The following is a 15,074-nucleotide window of genomic DNA, read 5'->3' on the forward strand; positions in this document are numbered from 1 at the left end:
ATCCACTTTAAAGCGATTTTTGTACTAAAGGGGCAAAACAAAATTAAAGAAAAATTAGTCATAGAATGACCCTTTTTCCTTAGTTTCTGGGCAGCATTATCGTATTTATTATTTATTTATCATTTAAATATAGTTATTTTGGAAAATGCAATAATTGAATTTCTCTGCACAGTTTGTGTCCAATTCTATAAAACAAGCTGGGCAAAGAAAACTAGAAACCTGTGTCATTTTCTATAAAATTATATAAAACAATCAAATATATTTGATGATATCATGCACATTATGTACGTCAGTAAATCTACCCTCCAGTGAAACGTGACCCCGTTGACCTTTTATCCAGCGTCTCACTTGTGTTCCACTTCCTCAGCAGATAAAAGTGAGGATGAATGATCTCTACGGGCGCCATTTGATTCACACTCCCCTGGGTGTTATGACGAGGAAATAATTGTACGTATTTGTATTTGTGTCTTTTTCACTGTGGCGTGCTCTGGGTAATTCTTAATACCTTCTAGAGATTATACGGTAACTCCCAAACTCCCGTGATTATAATTAAGCCTGACTTGGTTATAAAATGAGCAAATAGCAATTTCGTTTTGCGTCGTGTGAGGGTGCATCTCTGTGTGTTCCTCCGTCGCCACCAATCTTTAGATTCCAGAATATACTTTGGATTGTGCGTGAATGCGTGTGTCAGGGGAAAGTGCTGCAGAGGAAAGACATATATTGAGAGGACTGTTTGCTTAGGCATGGAGACTGCTATCATCCTCCTCCTGGCAAAAAGAAGAGGAACGGGAAAAAACCCCAAACATTCTCCCATCCATTCTTTTTCTCCTCCTTATTCTCTATCTTGCACTTCCTCTGTTCGGCTCTCTCCCTCTCTCTTTCTGTATCACTTACAAAGGCAGCTGTTTCCTCCAAAATGAGGCCACATGCGGAAGGTATGCAAATGAAATCATCGCTCGTGGATTAGAATGGGACACCATATACCCTAAATCATGATTGTCAATCATGGCTGGGGATTAAGGGATATGGGCTCACAGACCTAAAAAAGCAACATTTCCCCCCTCAGGCAGATCCCCATTGTGAGGAGCTCTGAGGAAGAGAGGACTCCACGGGGGAGAAGAGGAACACTGGAGCACTAGTGCCCCCTTCTGTCTGATGCTTTCCGCGCCACTTCATCATCAAATGGCAGCCAGTTTGAACAGAAATAGGCTGGCACACACACATATTTGTTTCAATTCTCTGCAGCCGCGGGCGGAAAGCCTGATTAGACGAACGCGCACGCTTTGGTGATGCAGTGTTTCATCTTCAGTGGAGGAGAGAGGGACCTCGCTTGTTTCTTTTGGCACGTGCGCAGCCTTGGTTCAACATCAGTGGGTTAGGAGGGCCATGGGCCTCACAGATGTGACAAATGTTTGCGTTTGCCCTGTGAGTGAACGCCTTCCCGTATCCATCAGAATCAATTTGTCCTTTGGACTGTCACTGTGTGATCTTAATATGTAGCACATTCTCCACGCATGCGGATCTGCACGTCTGCCAGCCGGTGGTGAAAGAGTTAAAGCACATTTAAGTGACAATATGAGAAATAACAGTACAAAAAAAATACATCCTAGCCACTGCAGATGAAATAAAGGGTGATTGTAACTGTGGCTCGCTGAAAAAGGCTCAATAAATGGAAGCTTCTACGTTGTTTCAGGAGCTGTGTGGCTCCTCACACAGACATGTTCTGTGGCTCGTGTGTACAGACCCTGGAGCCCTCAGCTAGAGTGCCAGTCTGTTCCTGTGGAGCAGTCAAGCAGGCAAACCCAGCCAAGAGAGTGCAAAGCACAGGCACCGAGCCAGGAAATAGCACTGGAAAACACTCCAGTATGGCGGCTGATTATTAGAGAAGGTGGAGGGGGAAAAAATCTGGCGCACTTTAGTGTAGCAGCGTTACAAAGAAATGATGCCGTTTGTTCATTGCACCAAACAGGGCCGAGTTTTATTGAGCGCCATCAGACCAGACGCTGATAATGGGACAAGAGAGCAAAGGAGGAGGAGAGTTGGCACGGTTCTAGTTCTGCACAGCGCGGCCCGAGACTGAAGGTGGCGCGGCACCTGTGCCATGTTGGCCTCAGCTAGGTATGGGCAGGAGGTCAAGGCCAGGGCAACAGCTGCATCGCATCAGAGGGCCTGGACACGTGCCCACCCCGAGAATGAGAAAGTCTGGGGGGAAAAAAAGAAAAAAGATCCATATTCTGTGCTCTCTCCTCCTTGTGGCAGGTAAAAACAAAACCCCCTAAACTGATCCGAGCCACCAGCCCAATAAAGAGCGAATCATTACGCATCATTAGGCGAAGATTTAGTTTAAACATGTTTAGCGGGAATTAAGCAAAGCTGTTGTTGACATGGATTGACTGCTGTAATGCTTTATTGTCAGTGCTCCAGGAGGCAGAGGGAGCGCCGGCCTGGTAGCAGTGATGTGCCGAAAGGAAGGATTTGTGGGATGTTGGAGGACCGGCCTCAGTGTGCAGGAGGAGTGGAAAAAAACAGGGGGAATGGTCAACAGTTTGGCAGAGAGGCATGTATATGTGTGTGTGTGTGTGTCCAGACCGCAGATAGGTGCTGTTCTTATTAATAGATGGAAGAAAGGGGGGTTTAAATGGTGTTAAACTGGGGGGGAAATAAGTGAGGACACATTTGTAATTGTGATTAAAAAAAAGAAAAACAAACCCCAAACGAGCAGTAGAACCAAAGGTGAAAGACCAGCAACACGATCCGTCGGTTCAGCCACGTTCTCCTCTCGTGTCCTGATGCGACTGTGTTTGCTGGCGTCTTCGTGCGTCTGAACGTGCACACCAGAGCCGCTCGAACCGACGAATAAGAGCGTACAGTCTTATCCAGCTCTCCAGTGTTGACAGTGTTGCTAATCCCCTCCACCTGCTCAAACAACCGCCCCGAAAAACACATCCCTCCCCCTCTCCTGTGCGCCCGTGTCGGGAGTCCCCCGGGGCCAGGCCGCACCTCTGCCTCCGTCTCCACGGCAGTTATCGTCCCTGGCCCGGCTCCGCTCCCCCAACCCTTTCCTGCGCCGCACACGTTAATCGCCGCGAAAACAAATAGTTTTCAAATGTTTGGAAAAGCCCCACTGTTTGCATCAGGGCCTAACAAAATAATTTTTACAAGCTATCCAGTTGTGATTAGGGTTGAGAGAATTGAATTTATGTGGCATTGATAATATTAATATTAGCCTAATTAATTATATTGTTTGAACTTGCGCAGCACTGTGTGTACCTTCTACACAACACTAACCAGCCGGAGCTGGAACTGAGCTCTCAGGCGTCTCTATCTCACCGGTTCTCCCCCAGTCCATGAATACTGCACACAATTCATCAACTCGTAGATATCTAATCCCCTCTGGCTCTGTTCACGTCCCGAAGTCGAAGAAAGAACTTTACTCTGGCGGCAAGAATTCCCATGAATACGTGATGACTTCTACAGAATCCAAGGCTGTTTCGTCTCACTTTGAAAGTGACATTTCGCGAGGAGCCGCTCTAAACTTTCTAATCGCGCTCCGGATTTCTGAAGGATGTTCAGAACAGGGACAGGAATAAAACCAATGACTGTTTTAATGAGTCGCTAATCAAGATAAACAGCAGTACAGAGGGAGCAGCTTTGAGTTCCAGGCACTGGGGACATGATCCACACAATACAGTGAGCGAGGACCTGGCATAAGCCTTGTGTGAAGAAGTCCCCTCCAGTTTGTTTCTCTAATCAGTGGAGGTCAACATTTCAATGTGCTCTGACCCGTAAATGCTGCAGATCCAGCCAATAATGTCTTTGGACTCTGCTCTGCTGGATGAGCAAGTGTTGATCTGTGCAATTATGGTGACATACACTCGCTGACCCATCATCCGAGCCCGAGGAGGGACCACCCGCACCTTCAGAGAGGTTCTCAGACCTAGTTACAGCTCGGCTCGCGCTTCTCGTGATGATGGCCCATTGACCTCTGCTTTGTGATCAGAAGTCAAAGGTGACAGAGGTGGTCATGTGTCTCTCAGCCAGACAAACTTTGATCTGCTCGAAGAGGCTGTTGATCTCAGAGACTCCTGTGGATCGTCGCGGAGGCCGTTCAGGCTACAGGGTGCGACTGCGGGTCTGGTGTGGGACGATCGACTTTAACAGCAGCTTAAGGGAGTAGCCCCGTGCACCACAGGAGACACAGAATTTGTATATTTGGCACAATCTTTTTACATAGGCGCATCAATCAATGTTGTCCATTTACTTACATTTACTTCCATTCTTCCAAATATTAGCCATGTCGATTGGTGGTGGATTAATATATAAAAACAAAAGAAAAAAGTCAGTAGGTATTTAAATCTCTTGGAGATGAATGGATAAACAATGAATAAAAGGTAAAACGCAGAATTTCCCTTATTGAAATAGCAGCAGCCTGTATCTCTATGATTACTAAAGCAATCCCAGTAAAGTGTGTGAGCTGGGAAAACGCAGATGCTTTCTCCGAAGCAGGGATGGTATCTCCAAAGTGCATCATCCCGTCGTAGCACGGATGGCGTCGTGGACGGCAGCGAGGGGCTCACTCGGTCATTAGCTGAAGTGGCGGCCCAGTCTGGCTGAGCGGTAGTCCACTCTGAGCTGGACGAACGCATGCAGGAGGTTTCGGTCCAGATTGGTGAGCTGTTCGCCTGAGCAGACCTGCTTCAGGTTGTCAGGGGCAACGACGAGGAGGTTACAAAGGGCGTGGAGTGTGTCGAAGAGCTGCAGCACCAGTGGGACCTGGAGGACAGGCAAAAAGATATAAACAATAAATAGGTTACATACACAATCACTGACCACATAATAATGAAATCCTTTAGACTTTGAGGGATTGAATTGAACAATAACAATGTCAAAATTCAGATTCAGGTCCTTTATTGTCCCACACGGGGGAAATTTACATACAAAATAGCACACCTGAATTGACCTAAGCCTGTCAGAGGCCATCATTTGTCCTGTGACCACTGCATGCTGGACCTATGCCCTGTCCACTCACCCTGAAGTCCTTGGCACACCGTCGGTATTCGGCCACGTCACAGATGGCCAGCATGCCTCCCATTGAGCTGTAACTGTACTGTTGGAGGTGCTCGTGGATGAGCCGGTGGAAACGGACGCCCAGCTCCGTCAGCACTGTGTCCACGTTTTTGCCATCCATGGACTTCCGCACGTGCTCCACCTGCCGGCTGACGTACACGCATACCTTGGAGCAGGCCTGGTGGGGGGGGGTTAAGATAGGTAAGAATTATGAATATCATCATGCTACTGGTAAAGCAGGCCACTAGTCAATTAGAGGTCTTCTATGACTTACTGTAGTGTACTGGATCATGACATTGTTCTCATCTTCAGGCCTAAAATCAGTCTTTTTCTGCTCTGTTGCTAGGATGTGCTTCATTTGCCCCACCATACAATTTATCGTTCTGTGAAAGAGTAGAAGAACAAAACACTTCAAAAACCACTCATTTGATGCTCTCTAGGTATTTCAAACACACCGACCTGTCGATTCCTGTGTCCAGTTTCACTTCCATCTGCTCAATCACCTCTTTCTTCTTGTGCAGGCACTCGGCCAGTTTTGGGGATGAGCTGGAGCATAAAGTTTTGGCAGTGTAATTACAGAATACTCTGAATTATATATGTTTCTGCTTTAACCCGCGACTGACCTTATTAGAGGCATTAGCTGGTCGTGAAACTGTTTGTCAAACAAGTGGAAGATAGAGTTCGCCTGTTGAACAACATCCAGGAAGTACAGATTGGCGTTCTTGGCATCTGATGAGGGAATCGCTGTGGATCAAAGAGCGAGAAAATAAGTCCATAAGTCCAATAAACATGCAGGTAGGTGAGAAGCTGAATCAATGTTGCTCATTCAAGCCAGAAACCTACTGTTAACTTCCTGCTATAATACGTACGGTTGTGCTTTAGTCTCAGCCAGTAGAGGAGAAAGGCAGTAAAATATGGTGACATCGGTTTGTATTTCTCTGATTAAAACATTATCTTATAAATTGAGTAAAGGCAGATGAACAGACTTGTTTAGTTCCATGGTAGCTGGCACTAAACTAAGCCTCCTCCAGTTTTTAGCAGCATGTACTGTGAACAGGAGAGGAAGAACCTGCCTTGAATCACTGAAACTTGACTGTTTTCTCCAATTGGTAACTGTTTTAAAACATTAGCTGCACCACAACTGTGTGGTGTCCATAGCAACAAGCATCACCCGATCCTTGAGCAAGTAAAGGATTATGAACAGCAGTGTGAACTCTAAACACCACCTGCAGTGTGTGTGTTTATCATTGTTGTTACACAGTTGTCACATTCAAAACGGTTATAGGGTGTGTGAAGTGTATGATACAGTTTCAAAGACAAGAAAAATGAATCTATATGCTAGTTTAGCTCCTGCTATCCCTCATCAGCTGGATTGTACATACCTGAGAGGCCAATCTCAAGGGCGTAGTCAATGTGTTCCACGCAAAGATGCTCAACCAGCAGCAAGAAGATTGAGAAGGCATTTTTTGGCAGGTCCGAAGGGTCGGAAAGCTGTAAAAGGAAAATATCAAACCATTTTAGCCCTGCGGGGTTTTATTTCCTGCTCAAATTGCTGTTCTCAAAGCTGCTTTACACCAGCCTCACCCTGTGGCATCTCTCGAAGGCATGGCGGGTCTCCTGCAACAGATTGACAACTAACTCTGGGGACAGGAAGGTCTCCCCGTGGGTGTCAATGACAGGACCAAGGGACAGGTTGGTGCGCTGTCTGATACGCTCCTTCAGTTCTTGGATACTGTGGAGACACACAGATTATTTGGTTATCTCATCCTAACGTGTCCTGACCTGAAAACAGCTAAATTAAAATCTGACCTGCCGGTGCCAATCGAGCGTTTCTGGTGATTCTTGGAATCATAGTAGCGCTGCAAAATCATGGCGCCTCGACTCCGCAGATATTCTTTCTCCATGTCAATATAACTTTCCAGGTAGGTGGAAAAGATGCTCTTTATTAGCTTGGACAAGAAAGTGTGCTTGTCTGAACCCAAGTTGAACTCTGTCAGTTTGGTAGCCAAGGCCGTGGTCCTGGAAACGCGTAGAAAACATGAAATTTAATATTACGACGAAGCGAGAGGGTCAGTAAACACTGTGAACCACTTAATTACCTGGTATAAAGGTCATAGAGGTTCTTGAGGTACTGTTCTACATCTGACTGCCTGGTTCCATCCAGCTTATCCTTAACATGGGACTGGAGAACCAAAGGAAACAAATATAACATGATAAATAATGTACAATTTACAATGTACAAGTTAAAATGGGGACATGCCTGTAAGACTGGTAACGTACCTGCAATTTGTTTTCAAAGATGTTCTGAATGAGCTTGGCCATAACCGTCTCTGGGCTGCTAAACACCTCGCCCACCTGTTTGTTGACCCTTTGACACAGAATCGCGGTGTCCTCGAACACATCATTCCTCAGGTAGGCTCCCTAAAGAGGCAATTTAAAAAATGACAGCCCAAACCTTAAGAATACGCCCGGCCAAAAACAGCAACACCAGATAATTTTGCAAGAAAATCAACTTTTTATACGCACTTCCTGACATTGCCTGATGTAGACATCGACGCAGTGTGCATAGCCCTGAGAGGAAAACATGTGGGTGTTACTCACAACCACATTACATCACTGACATGCAGAAATGAAGAAGTGATTTTATGATGATGATTTTATGATAAGCATGAATGACGGTTTGCATGCTCTACTGTATACTGGAGTTATCCACACTATAAACCTATAAGACCAATGATTACATGTGGACTAGTAACATTTGGAAACAATGGTCGTTCCAGGTTACCTTGAAGTGCAATAGAACAGCTGCCACCTCTCGCATGCGCCCGATCTCACCCCTGCGCTGGGCAGCAGTGAACTCCTGGATTAACTGCCGCTCCAGATCATGGTACTTACCTGAGTAGAGCAGCACACTTTAGCATTTATCGTTATAATTACATAACTGCATTCATGGCTACCTTCTCTTATACTGGTGAAGAATATAAGAGGAGACAATCATTTTAATAATGGTCTTACTTGCGATTTTTGCCTTGACATCTGCAAATCTGTTGGAGGAAAAGACTTCATTATCCAGGACATCATTGTGATGATATCAGTATAATCATTATTAGTATTTGTTTATGCACTGGTTGTAAATGTGTAGCCTGTAAAATAAACCCCACTTTAAATATGTATGTACACCAAATTTAAAAAAACATTTCAAACTGAGTAATGCACCGTACTGAGAACTATCCGTACCACAAATACACCATCCCCTGTTTTGACAGTGCTCTCATCTCAGGCCACTCACCTGTCAAATGGCAGCTCCTGGGCGATAAGATGCAGCTTCTGAATAATATCAGCAGCCTCCTTAATCTGAGGGAGACACAAAAAAAAGTGTTAAGAGGGTCATATTTGGCAGAGCAGGTAGATGCGAGGTGGACATCTTGATAGAAAGCTGGCAGGCCACCGGCAGTGTCTCTGCTGGGGGGGGGATCATGACTTTAGCGCAGGCGTGTTGAACAGGCAGCTGATAACAGCCAGCCTGCGCTCACCTGGACATTGGCAGCGGTAACCGCGGCAGTCCTGACTTAGCAGCACAGCCAACTCTTTATTGGCACGCCTTTTCTGAATGGGCTGTAATCCCACAGGAGTCTAAATCGCCTTCAATAATCTGTCCGGGAAGGGATATCTGTCTAAAAAAGGGCCCCTTGGAAGGTCCCTCCCCCTACTCCCTATGACATACACATTGGTTGAAAAAGCCCCAGACCTACGAAAGGCCCACCGTCCGCAACTCCTCTGTTCCCGCAGATGCCTGCCTCAGCTAACATCATTACTCTGCTCCCGTGAGGAGGATCCAGCCTTTCTGCTCGGCGAAGGTTTTCTAAGTATCTGTCCCCCAGCTAAGATTAGCTAAATCCCATGTAAGTAATGTAGCCGTCTCCCTGCAGTCAGGGTTTAGCAGCACTTGTCTCCACGCTGGCGGCCCAACCCTCCCTTTCAGAAGGATTAGCAAAGCCATCCCCCTTCAGCTATTCACTTGCAGCTTTCCTCTTTCCCCTTCGTCTGGAGGTATGCTCAGGAAAAGGAATCTGGCCATATATTTCTGCATGCCTCTCTGGAAGCCCAGCTCCATCTCCAGCTCTCTGGGATTGACCCCTCACCGAGTGTTCTGCATCCACTAAAGACGCTCGTACATCTGGAATTAACCTGATGCATCTCAATCTCACTGCTCTCACTTACAAAACTGTAAGATCAAACTTCTTAAATATCAACACAGCGTCTGTGTGGGCAACGACTAAGTAAAAGTCGGAATCTCATCTTCCAGCACGCTTGTTGTTGCCGCCCTAACAAGTGCTATTTTGCCACAAGCTTTGAGCTGGTGTAATGTGACACAAAGCTGAGAACCAACCAAATTTCTGCTCACACACAACTTTCTGTAAATGCAATTAGGGTTGACATGAGCATGTTGACATCCATGCTAGTCAATCAGACAGCTATTGTCGGGCAACAAATGGCGGTTTATTAATCCAAATTAGCCGAGGGATCCAACTAAAGGGATAAACTTGTCAAATTAATATGTATAATTTACCTCGTAATCCCCTTCTTTCACACCTCAAGCAGTTTAACAGTGGGGGGTCCTGAGCACAGGTCATACAAACACACACTGAGACACACACCTAGAAACACAGGTGCATCACACTTACTTTGTCTGGATTGTTGAAAACATCACTGCGCAGGTCTCCATCCAGGAATTCATTGAAGTACGTCATCAGGCGTTGCGCTTCCACAGCCCGCTGTCGAGGTGTGTTCACCCCCTCTAGCTGATCACCAAGGTGACAGACCTTGGTTGCCACATAGCTAATATGCTCATCGAGCTCTTGGAAATGTTGAAAAGCCACCTGAGGAAAAAAGGACTTTACCAGATAATTGATTCTACAGTATAAAGAGTGCCTAGAAATTTCCTACCAGTAAAACACCAACATGGGGGTCTAAATACACTTAGCACACATCAAATTACTAATTCAACACCAAAGATACCTGGTTGCTTCTGTACAAGTCCTGCACTTTGTGGGCAAATTCCTTCGCCTCACGCTGACACTGATGCTCCAGCTTCTCCACCCTCCGTTGTATCTTCTCATCCAGTTGCTTCAGTTCTTCTATATGGTTCTCAAATTCCTCCAGCAACCTTTCAAAATAATAATACCCATGTGCATCCTTTACTAAAACAGGTGAAACTGGCACAAAACTGTTACTGTTGAGGAGCAACGGCATACGTCATGAAGTTAAATCTGTCCCACTGACCCAACACTTAACGTTATACGGTCGGTTTGTCACATTACAGTTCCAGATGTTTAATTCCTGGGTCCCCGCGCTTAAGAAGCTCTTAAAACTAGCAACTTCGTCAGCTCCATTTTAAGTGCCACCAGGACTACAGTGCAAATGTTCTAAGTCAGCACTACATTTCACAGAGTAGGAAACATCCTAAAATGATGAGTGTATAATCTGTTTGCTAATTCCCTCAGCACTGGCTACAGCTTAAAGACGTCTCCCATCCGTCCCCAATAGACACTCATTTCCTGGCTGGTGACTCACAGTGTGGTGGCCTCCACAGATATGTTGTCTCTGACTCCTTGCTAAGAGCCTCCAACGAGGTGGTGGCAACACTTAAGTGGGGCGAGTAGATAAGGCGGAATGGATCCGTGGTATAGTTAAAATGTTATGGCATTTTGCTTACAAGAAATAATTCACTTCTTAAGTGTAAACAGACAACAAGCAGGGAAAATTCCACCCCAAAAAAACAGACAGAAATACTGAAGATCCTGATTTTCTTTCCTGGCCATGAAAACACTAATTTATCATTGCAGAAATAAAGAGGACTTAGTCAGTTTGACTTTGGGTAAAGTTAACATTGACAACTGGAAATGAATAAATCCTAATTCAAATTTAAAAACTTTCGGCTGGAAAAACATCTATTTATATTAAAGCCTTGCATTAAAACAAAATGTTTAACACTTCAAAAACATGTAGCCAGTAAATTTAGATTTAGACTTTGGTAACATTATACAGTAAGTAAAGACTGCGTATAATGTTAGTAGTGAAGGACGCTTGTCTCAGTTTCAACAATAAATTATAGACCTGGAGGATATATTTGTCCCTGCAGAGAAAAAGCTAATGCCTTGCAGGCAAGAATGGGAAAACTACATACATTCATTTAAGGACAAATAACACAAGCATCAAAAACAAATGAGCAGGTCAATATTGTATCAGAAATTAACAGATGTGTACAGAAATACACAGAGATAAGGGACACAATAAAGGAACACAATAAAATAGCATTGTTAGCAGCTACATTGCATCGTTTAAATTTTCACATTTGATGATGTCAAACTTGGCATTCCTGGGTGCTATTTTCCCATGCAATAAATAGGACAAGCTCACCTTTTTGGATCAAACGCCTCAGCGCCTCCTTTAGATCCTCCTCCAGGTGTCCTCCAAGCCAACCGTTCGATGTATTCATCTGCATCAAATGGTTCCTAAGGACGGGGAGAGAGTAAAATTAGCTTATAACGCCATAAAATGTTAGAGCACTTTTAAAAATCCACAAGTATACGCTGAGCTGAGCGGCAACTTGATTACAGGCTACTACAATTTAGTATTGCCGTTGTGATTATTTTGATGCACAGTAGTTAAAAAACATTAACATCTCCCCAGGGACTCAGATAATATACAAGTAACCTGAAGTCGGGGGTTTTCTATACTGAAACAGGAACTTTTCACTCGTTCACACGATATTACATTTCTATCATAGTTGTGGGATGAATGGAAAGACAGTACCGTTATTAGCTGTAATCATAGCAGCCGAGCTAACCTATCAGCTAACACAGCTGTCCGGAGCTGCACCATTTTACCTCGAACAGCTGCGCAGTTGTTGCCATGTTCATGATTCAGCTGCCAGCGTGGTGAAAAGCTATTTAGAGAAAGAAGCTTAAATTCCTGAATGGCCCCGACTTCAACATTGATCTCGAGATTAGTTACAGTTTTGCCCTTTGTTGACAGCTAGCTCGTTAGCATTGAGCTTCCTGTATGGGTGTAAAAGGGTGGGGATAGCTGCTTGAAAGTGCGCATGCGCACAGCTGATTGGCGCTGACCATCACGTGAATAAACAACAGGAAGTGAACTACCGCCAGTCGAAGGAATACATCAAATTCCACATTGAAATGTAAATACTAAAGTTTAAACAGACAGATCGTGTGTGAATGAGGACAAATGAGTTTACGTGCTTTGTGGGTTATTTCTCACGAGAAGGGAGAAAATGCATCTGTGCGCTTTTCCAGGTAAAACGCCTCTACTTTAAAATTACATACTGACCACAGCAGCGTTACGACAATACAAAATCTCAGTTGGGATACAGCTAATTGCTTTTTATTGTGTGTGTCCCTTCACAGGAGGTTTGCTACTGTCGAGCACCGTGCAAAGACTCTCGCATGCTCCACATACACAGCAGTTCCAGAGGAAGGTGTTGTGCTGCAGCTGTTGCTCACGGAACTGGGCCTTTCAGATCCAGACAAACCTTATGTAGCTCTCAGAGATGATTGCCTTGACCGTCAGCGATCACCAGCCCTGGAGCTGCGTATTGACAGCCCTGAGAGAGGAGTTTTATGGCCAGTGTTAGCTATCACCCAAGGGCCTCTGATCTTCGCCTGCCTGCCTCTAGTGGATGCTCCTGCAGAACCACGGCCGCCTCTTGCCAGTCTGTTGTCTGTCTCTCAGGGCCTCACGTTCCTTGCAGGTCTGCAGTCATTTCTCCTTAGCCCTGGAGGCAAGCCCGATAGCGAAGGTCTCGCCTCTCGCCTGGCAATGCTGCCCGCTGTGCTTCTGCAGGTTTGCCCTCTTGGTACTCCCCTCGATATGCCACAACTAGGCCCGCCTGCTGCACCCACCGCGCCCGCTATTCTTGGTAATCAGAAGCATCCAGCCTGGAAAACGGGGTTCCACCGCGGTCGAGCTGTGGTAAATGTAACACTGGTTGAAACTGTACGGTCCATGCAGTATGGCAACCAAAGCAGACAGGATCTATGGGATGTTTATGGCACTGTGACATGTAAGGTACGAGTACAGAGCGCAAATCACTTTATTAGCTTTCCCGTTGTCCTTGTTCTTATTTTGTTTCTATTCTTTCATCAGTGTGAAGTCGAAGGCGTGCTACCAAACGTGACCGTGACCCTCACACTGCCTCCAAATGGTTCCCCGTTACAGGACATTCTTGTCCATCCTTGCGTCACCTCAGTTGACTCCAGTATTCTGACTTCAAACAGTGTAGATAGTTATGATGGCTCCGCTTTCTCCGGGCCGTACAAGATCCCCTTCTCTCCTCCTCTGGAGTCTTTCAGACTTTGCAGTTACACCTCTCAGGTAACATCTGCACACCCACACTTCCACCCTGCACGATCGTCAGTATTAAAATGGTTTCCTCGACCTCCCACTAGGTTCCAGTTCCGCCTATCCTCGGTTCATACCACCTGAAGGAAGAAGAGAACCAGTTACTTGTTTCAGTAACCCTCAAACTTCACGAGAGCGTAAAGAACAATTTTGAGTACTGTGAAGCCCACCTGCCATTCTTTAACAGGTAGGCAGCACATGAGGACAAGTCAGAGAACATGCACGTTTGCTGTGGTGCCCGACAGTGATTGTGCAAATATCATGCAAATATAAAAATAGCCTGAGCTGCATTTGTGTTTTGGGCAGGGTTCAGATGGGAACTGTGGAGTTAAAAGTGAGCTCTGGACAAATAGATGTTTCAAAGGAGAAGAACCTGCTGGTGTGGGGCCTGGGTAATTGAATAGGAGCTAAGGCATCACACAGGAAAAATATCTGCCGACTTTAATGTATTATGGATGTCTCCCATATTCAGGACAAAAGTTCCCAAAATCCCGAGAGGTCACGATGGAAGGCAGAATCAGCTTTTCCGGGTCGACGCCAGGACCCAGCGACCCCCTCTGTACAGAGCTCACAGCGTATATCAAAGTGAGTTCAACCGTTTAGAACAATTGACTCGTAACCTTTATATCAGTAAGAGTAACTCTGACTTTCTTTGCCTTGCAGTTGTATTTCAAAGTGCCTGACATGACGCTGTCCGGCTGCTGTTTGGACCAACATTCAGTGCAGGTTTATTCTGCTGCAAAACCACGGATCATCACCTGTAAGATCAACACAAATTCTGCTGTCAATGATTTCTTTTAAGCACATATTTTGAATTTAAATATTTCTTTTTTTTTTTGTTTTCAGCTCGAGAACTCGTATCAAAAGACTACTTTATATGGAATTCAACAGGAAGTGCTCCAGTTGCCTCAGGGCAGATAAACCTATAGCAAACATACATCTGTGGGATGTATTATTCTGGAGATGGACAGAAAACAGCACTCATAGATCAATAAATATGGAAGGTCACCTTAGTTAAACATCTTTTATAATCTTGTTACAGGAGGCATCAAAAATATAATAGTCTGTTATGTATATTAAACATTTACAGTGTCAACAAAGTCAATAAAGTCAATATAAAATGTCAATAAAGTTTTCTAGTGGACAAAATACAAATAACAGTATTGGCTTTCTTGAGCAATGGGGTAAAAACTACTCTGTTTTCTCACTTCTTTTACCCCCTCTCTTGGATTTTATCCCACTGTAGACACGAGGACCACCCCTCACTCTGACAGCCCCACTTCACTGACTCTCCGTCAGCCGGATAATTAGCAGCTGAGGCCTTGTCATCAGCTGTTGTGGGCTTGGAGGAGCAGGGAGGCTGGGTTCTGAAAGGCCAGGCGGCTCTGGCCAGTGTCTCCGCTACAAAAGGCCCCTCTTTCAGAGCTGGCAGGAGCCCTTGGTCACTCCCCACCTCCTTTTGACCCCCATCCCCGCCCTGTCGACTAGTAGCTGGTTGAGACACACAGCCTCTCCAAGCAGACTGTGATTGAGCGCTGACCCTCTGGCCTCTGAAGCAGAGTGTTCCATTCAGCCAGCAGGACCTG

The 15,074-nt window shown here is 45.4% G+C and overlaps 2 protein-coding genes across 4 annotated transcripts; one reads left to right on the forward strand and one right to left on the reverse strand.

Moving 5' to 3' along the window:
• Positions 1-3,587: 3,587 nt before the first annotated feature.
• On the reverse strand, positions 3,588-12,167 carry exoc5 (exocyst complex component 5). 3 transcript variants are annotated; one of them, XR_008954320.1, is made up of 19 exons: positions 11,958-12,167; positions 11,488-11,582; positions 10,087-10,234; positions 9,753-9,947; positions 8,357-8,421; positions 8,083-8,111; positions 7,853-7,962; positions 7,594-7,638; positions 7,348-7,488; positions 7,167-7,249; positions 6,877-7,086; positions 6,652-6,799; positions 6,450-6,558; positions 5,691-5,811; positions 5,527-5,613; positions 5,342-5,450; positions 5,030-5,245; positions 4,266-4,773; positions 3,588-4,164 (listed from the first exon to the last, which is right to left on the reverse strand). XR_008954320.1 is itself a non-coding variant. In XM_057059125.1 (18 exons), the coding sequence occupies exons 1-18, from the start codon at positions 11,988-11,990 to the stop codon at positions 4,585-4,587; spliced, it is 2,133 nt and encodes a 710-aa protein (XP_056915105.1). In that variant the 5' UTR covers positions 11,991-12,167; the 3' UTR covers positions 3,588-4,584. The 3 variants fall into 3 exon arrangements, 2 of the variants coding, with proteins under 2 accessions (XP_056915105.1, XP_056915106.1); XM_057059125.1 differs by having other exon boundaries at positions 3,588-4,773; XM_057059126.1 differs by having other exon boundaries at positions 3,588-4,773; positions 11,884-12,139.
• Positions 12,168-12,180: 13 nt separating this feature from the next.
• ap5m1 (adaptor related protein complex 5 subunit mu 1) lies at positions 12,181-14,501 on the forward strand. Its single transcript, XM_057059127.1, has 8 exons — positions 12,181-12,383; positions 12,495-13,155; positions 13,234-13,461; positions 13,536-13,675; positions 13,795-13,880; positions 13,961-14,073; positions 14,152-14,248; positions 14,335-14,501. Exons 1-8 carry the CDS (start codon positions 12,316-12,318, stop codon positions 14,415-14,417), a joined length of 1,476 nt encoding a protein of 491 aa, XP_056915107.1. The 5' UTR covers positions 12,181-12,315; the 3' UTR covers positions 14,418-14,501.
• Positions 14,502-15,074: the final 573 nt, after the last annotated feature.

The sequence above is a fragment of the Takifugu flavidus genome, chromosome 16 (assembly GCF_003711565.1).
Source record: "Takifugu flavidus isolate HTHZ2018 chromosome 16, ASM371156v2, whole genome shotgun sequence".
Taxonomy (NCBI): domain Eukaryota; kingdom Metazoa; phylum Chordata; class Actinopteri; order Tetraodontiformes; family Tetraodontidae; genus Takifugu; species Takifugu flavidus.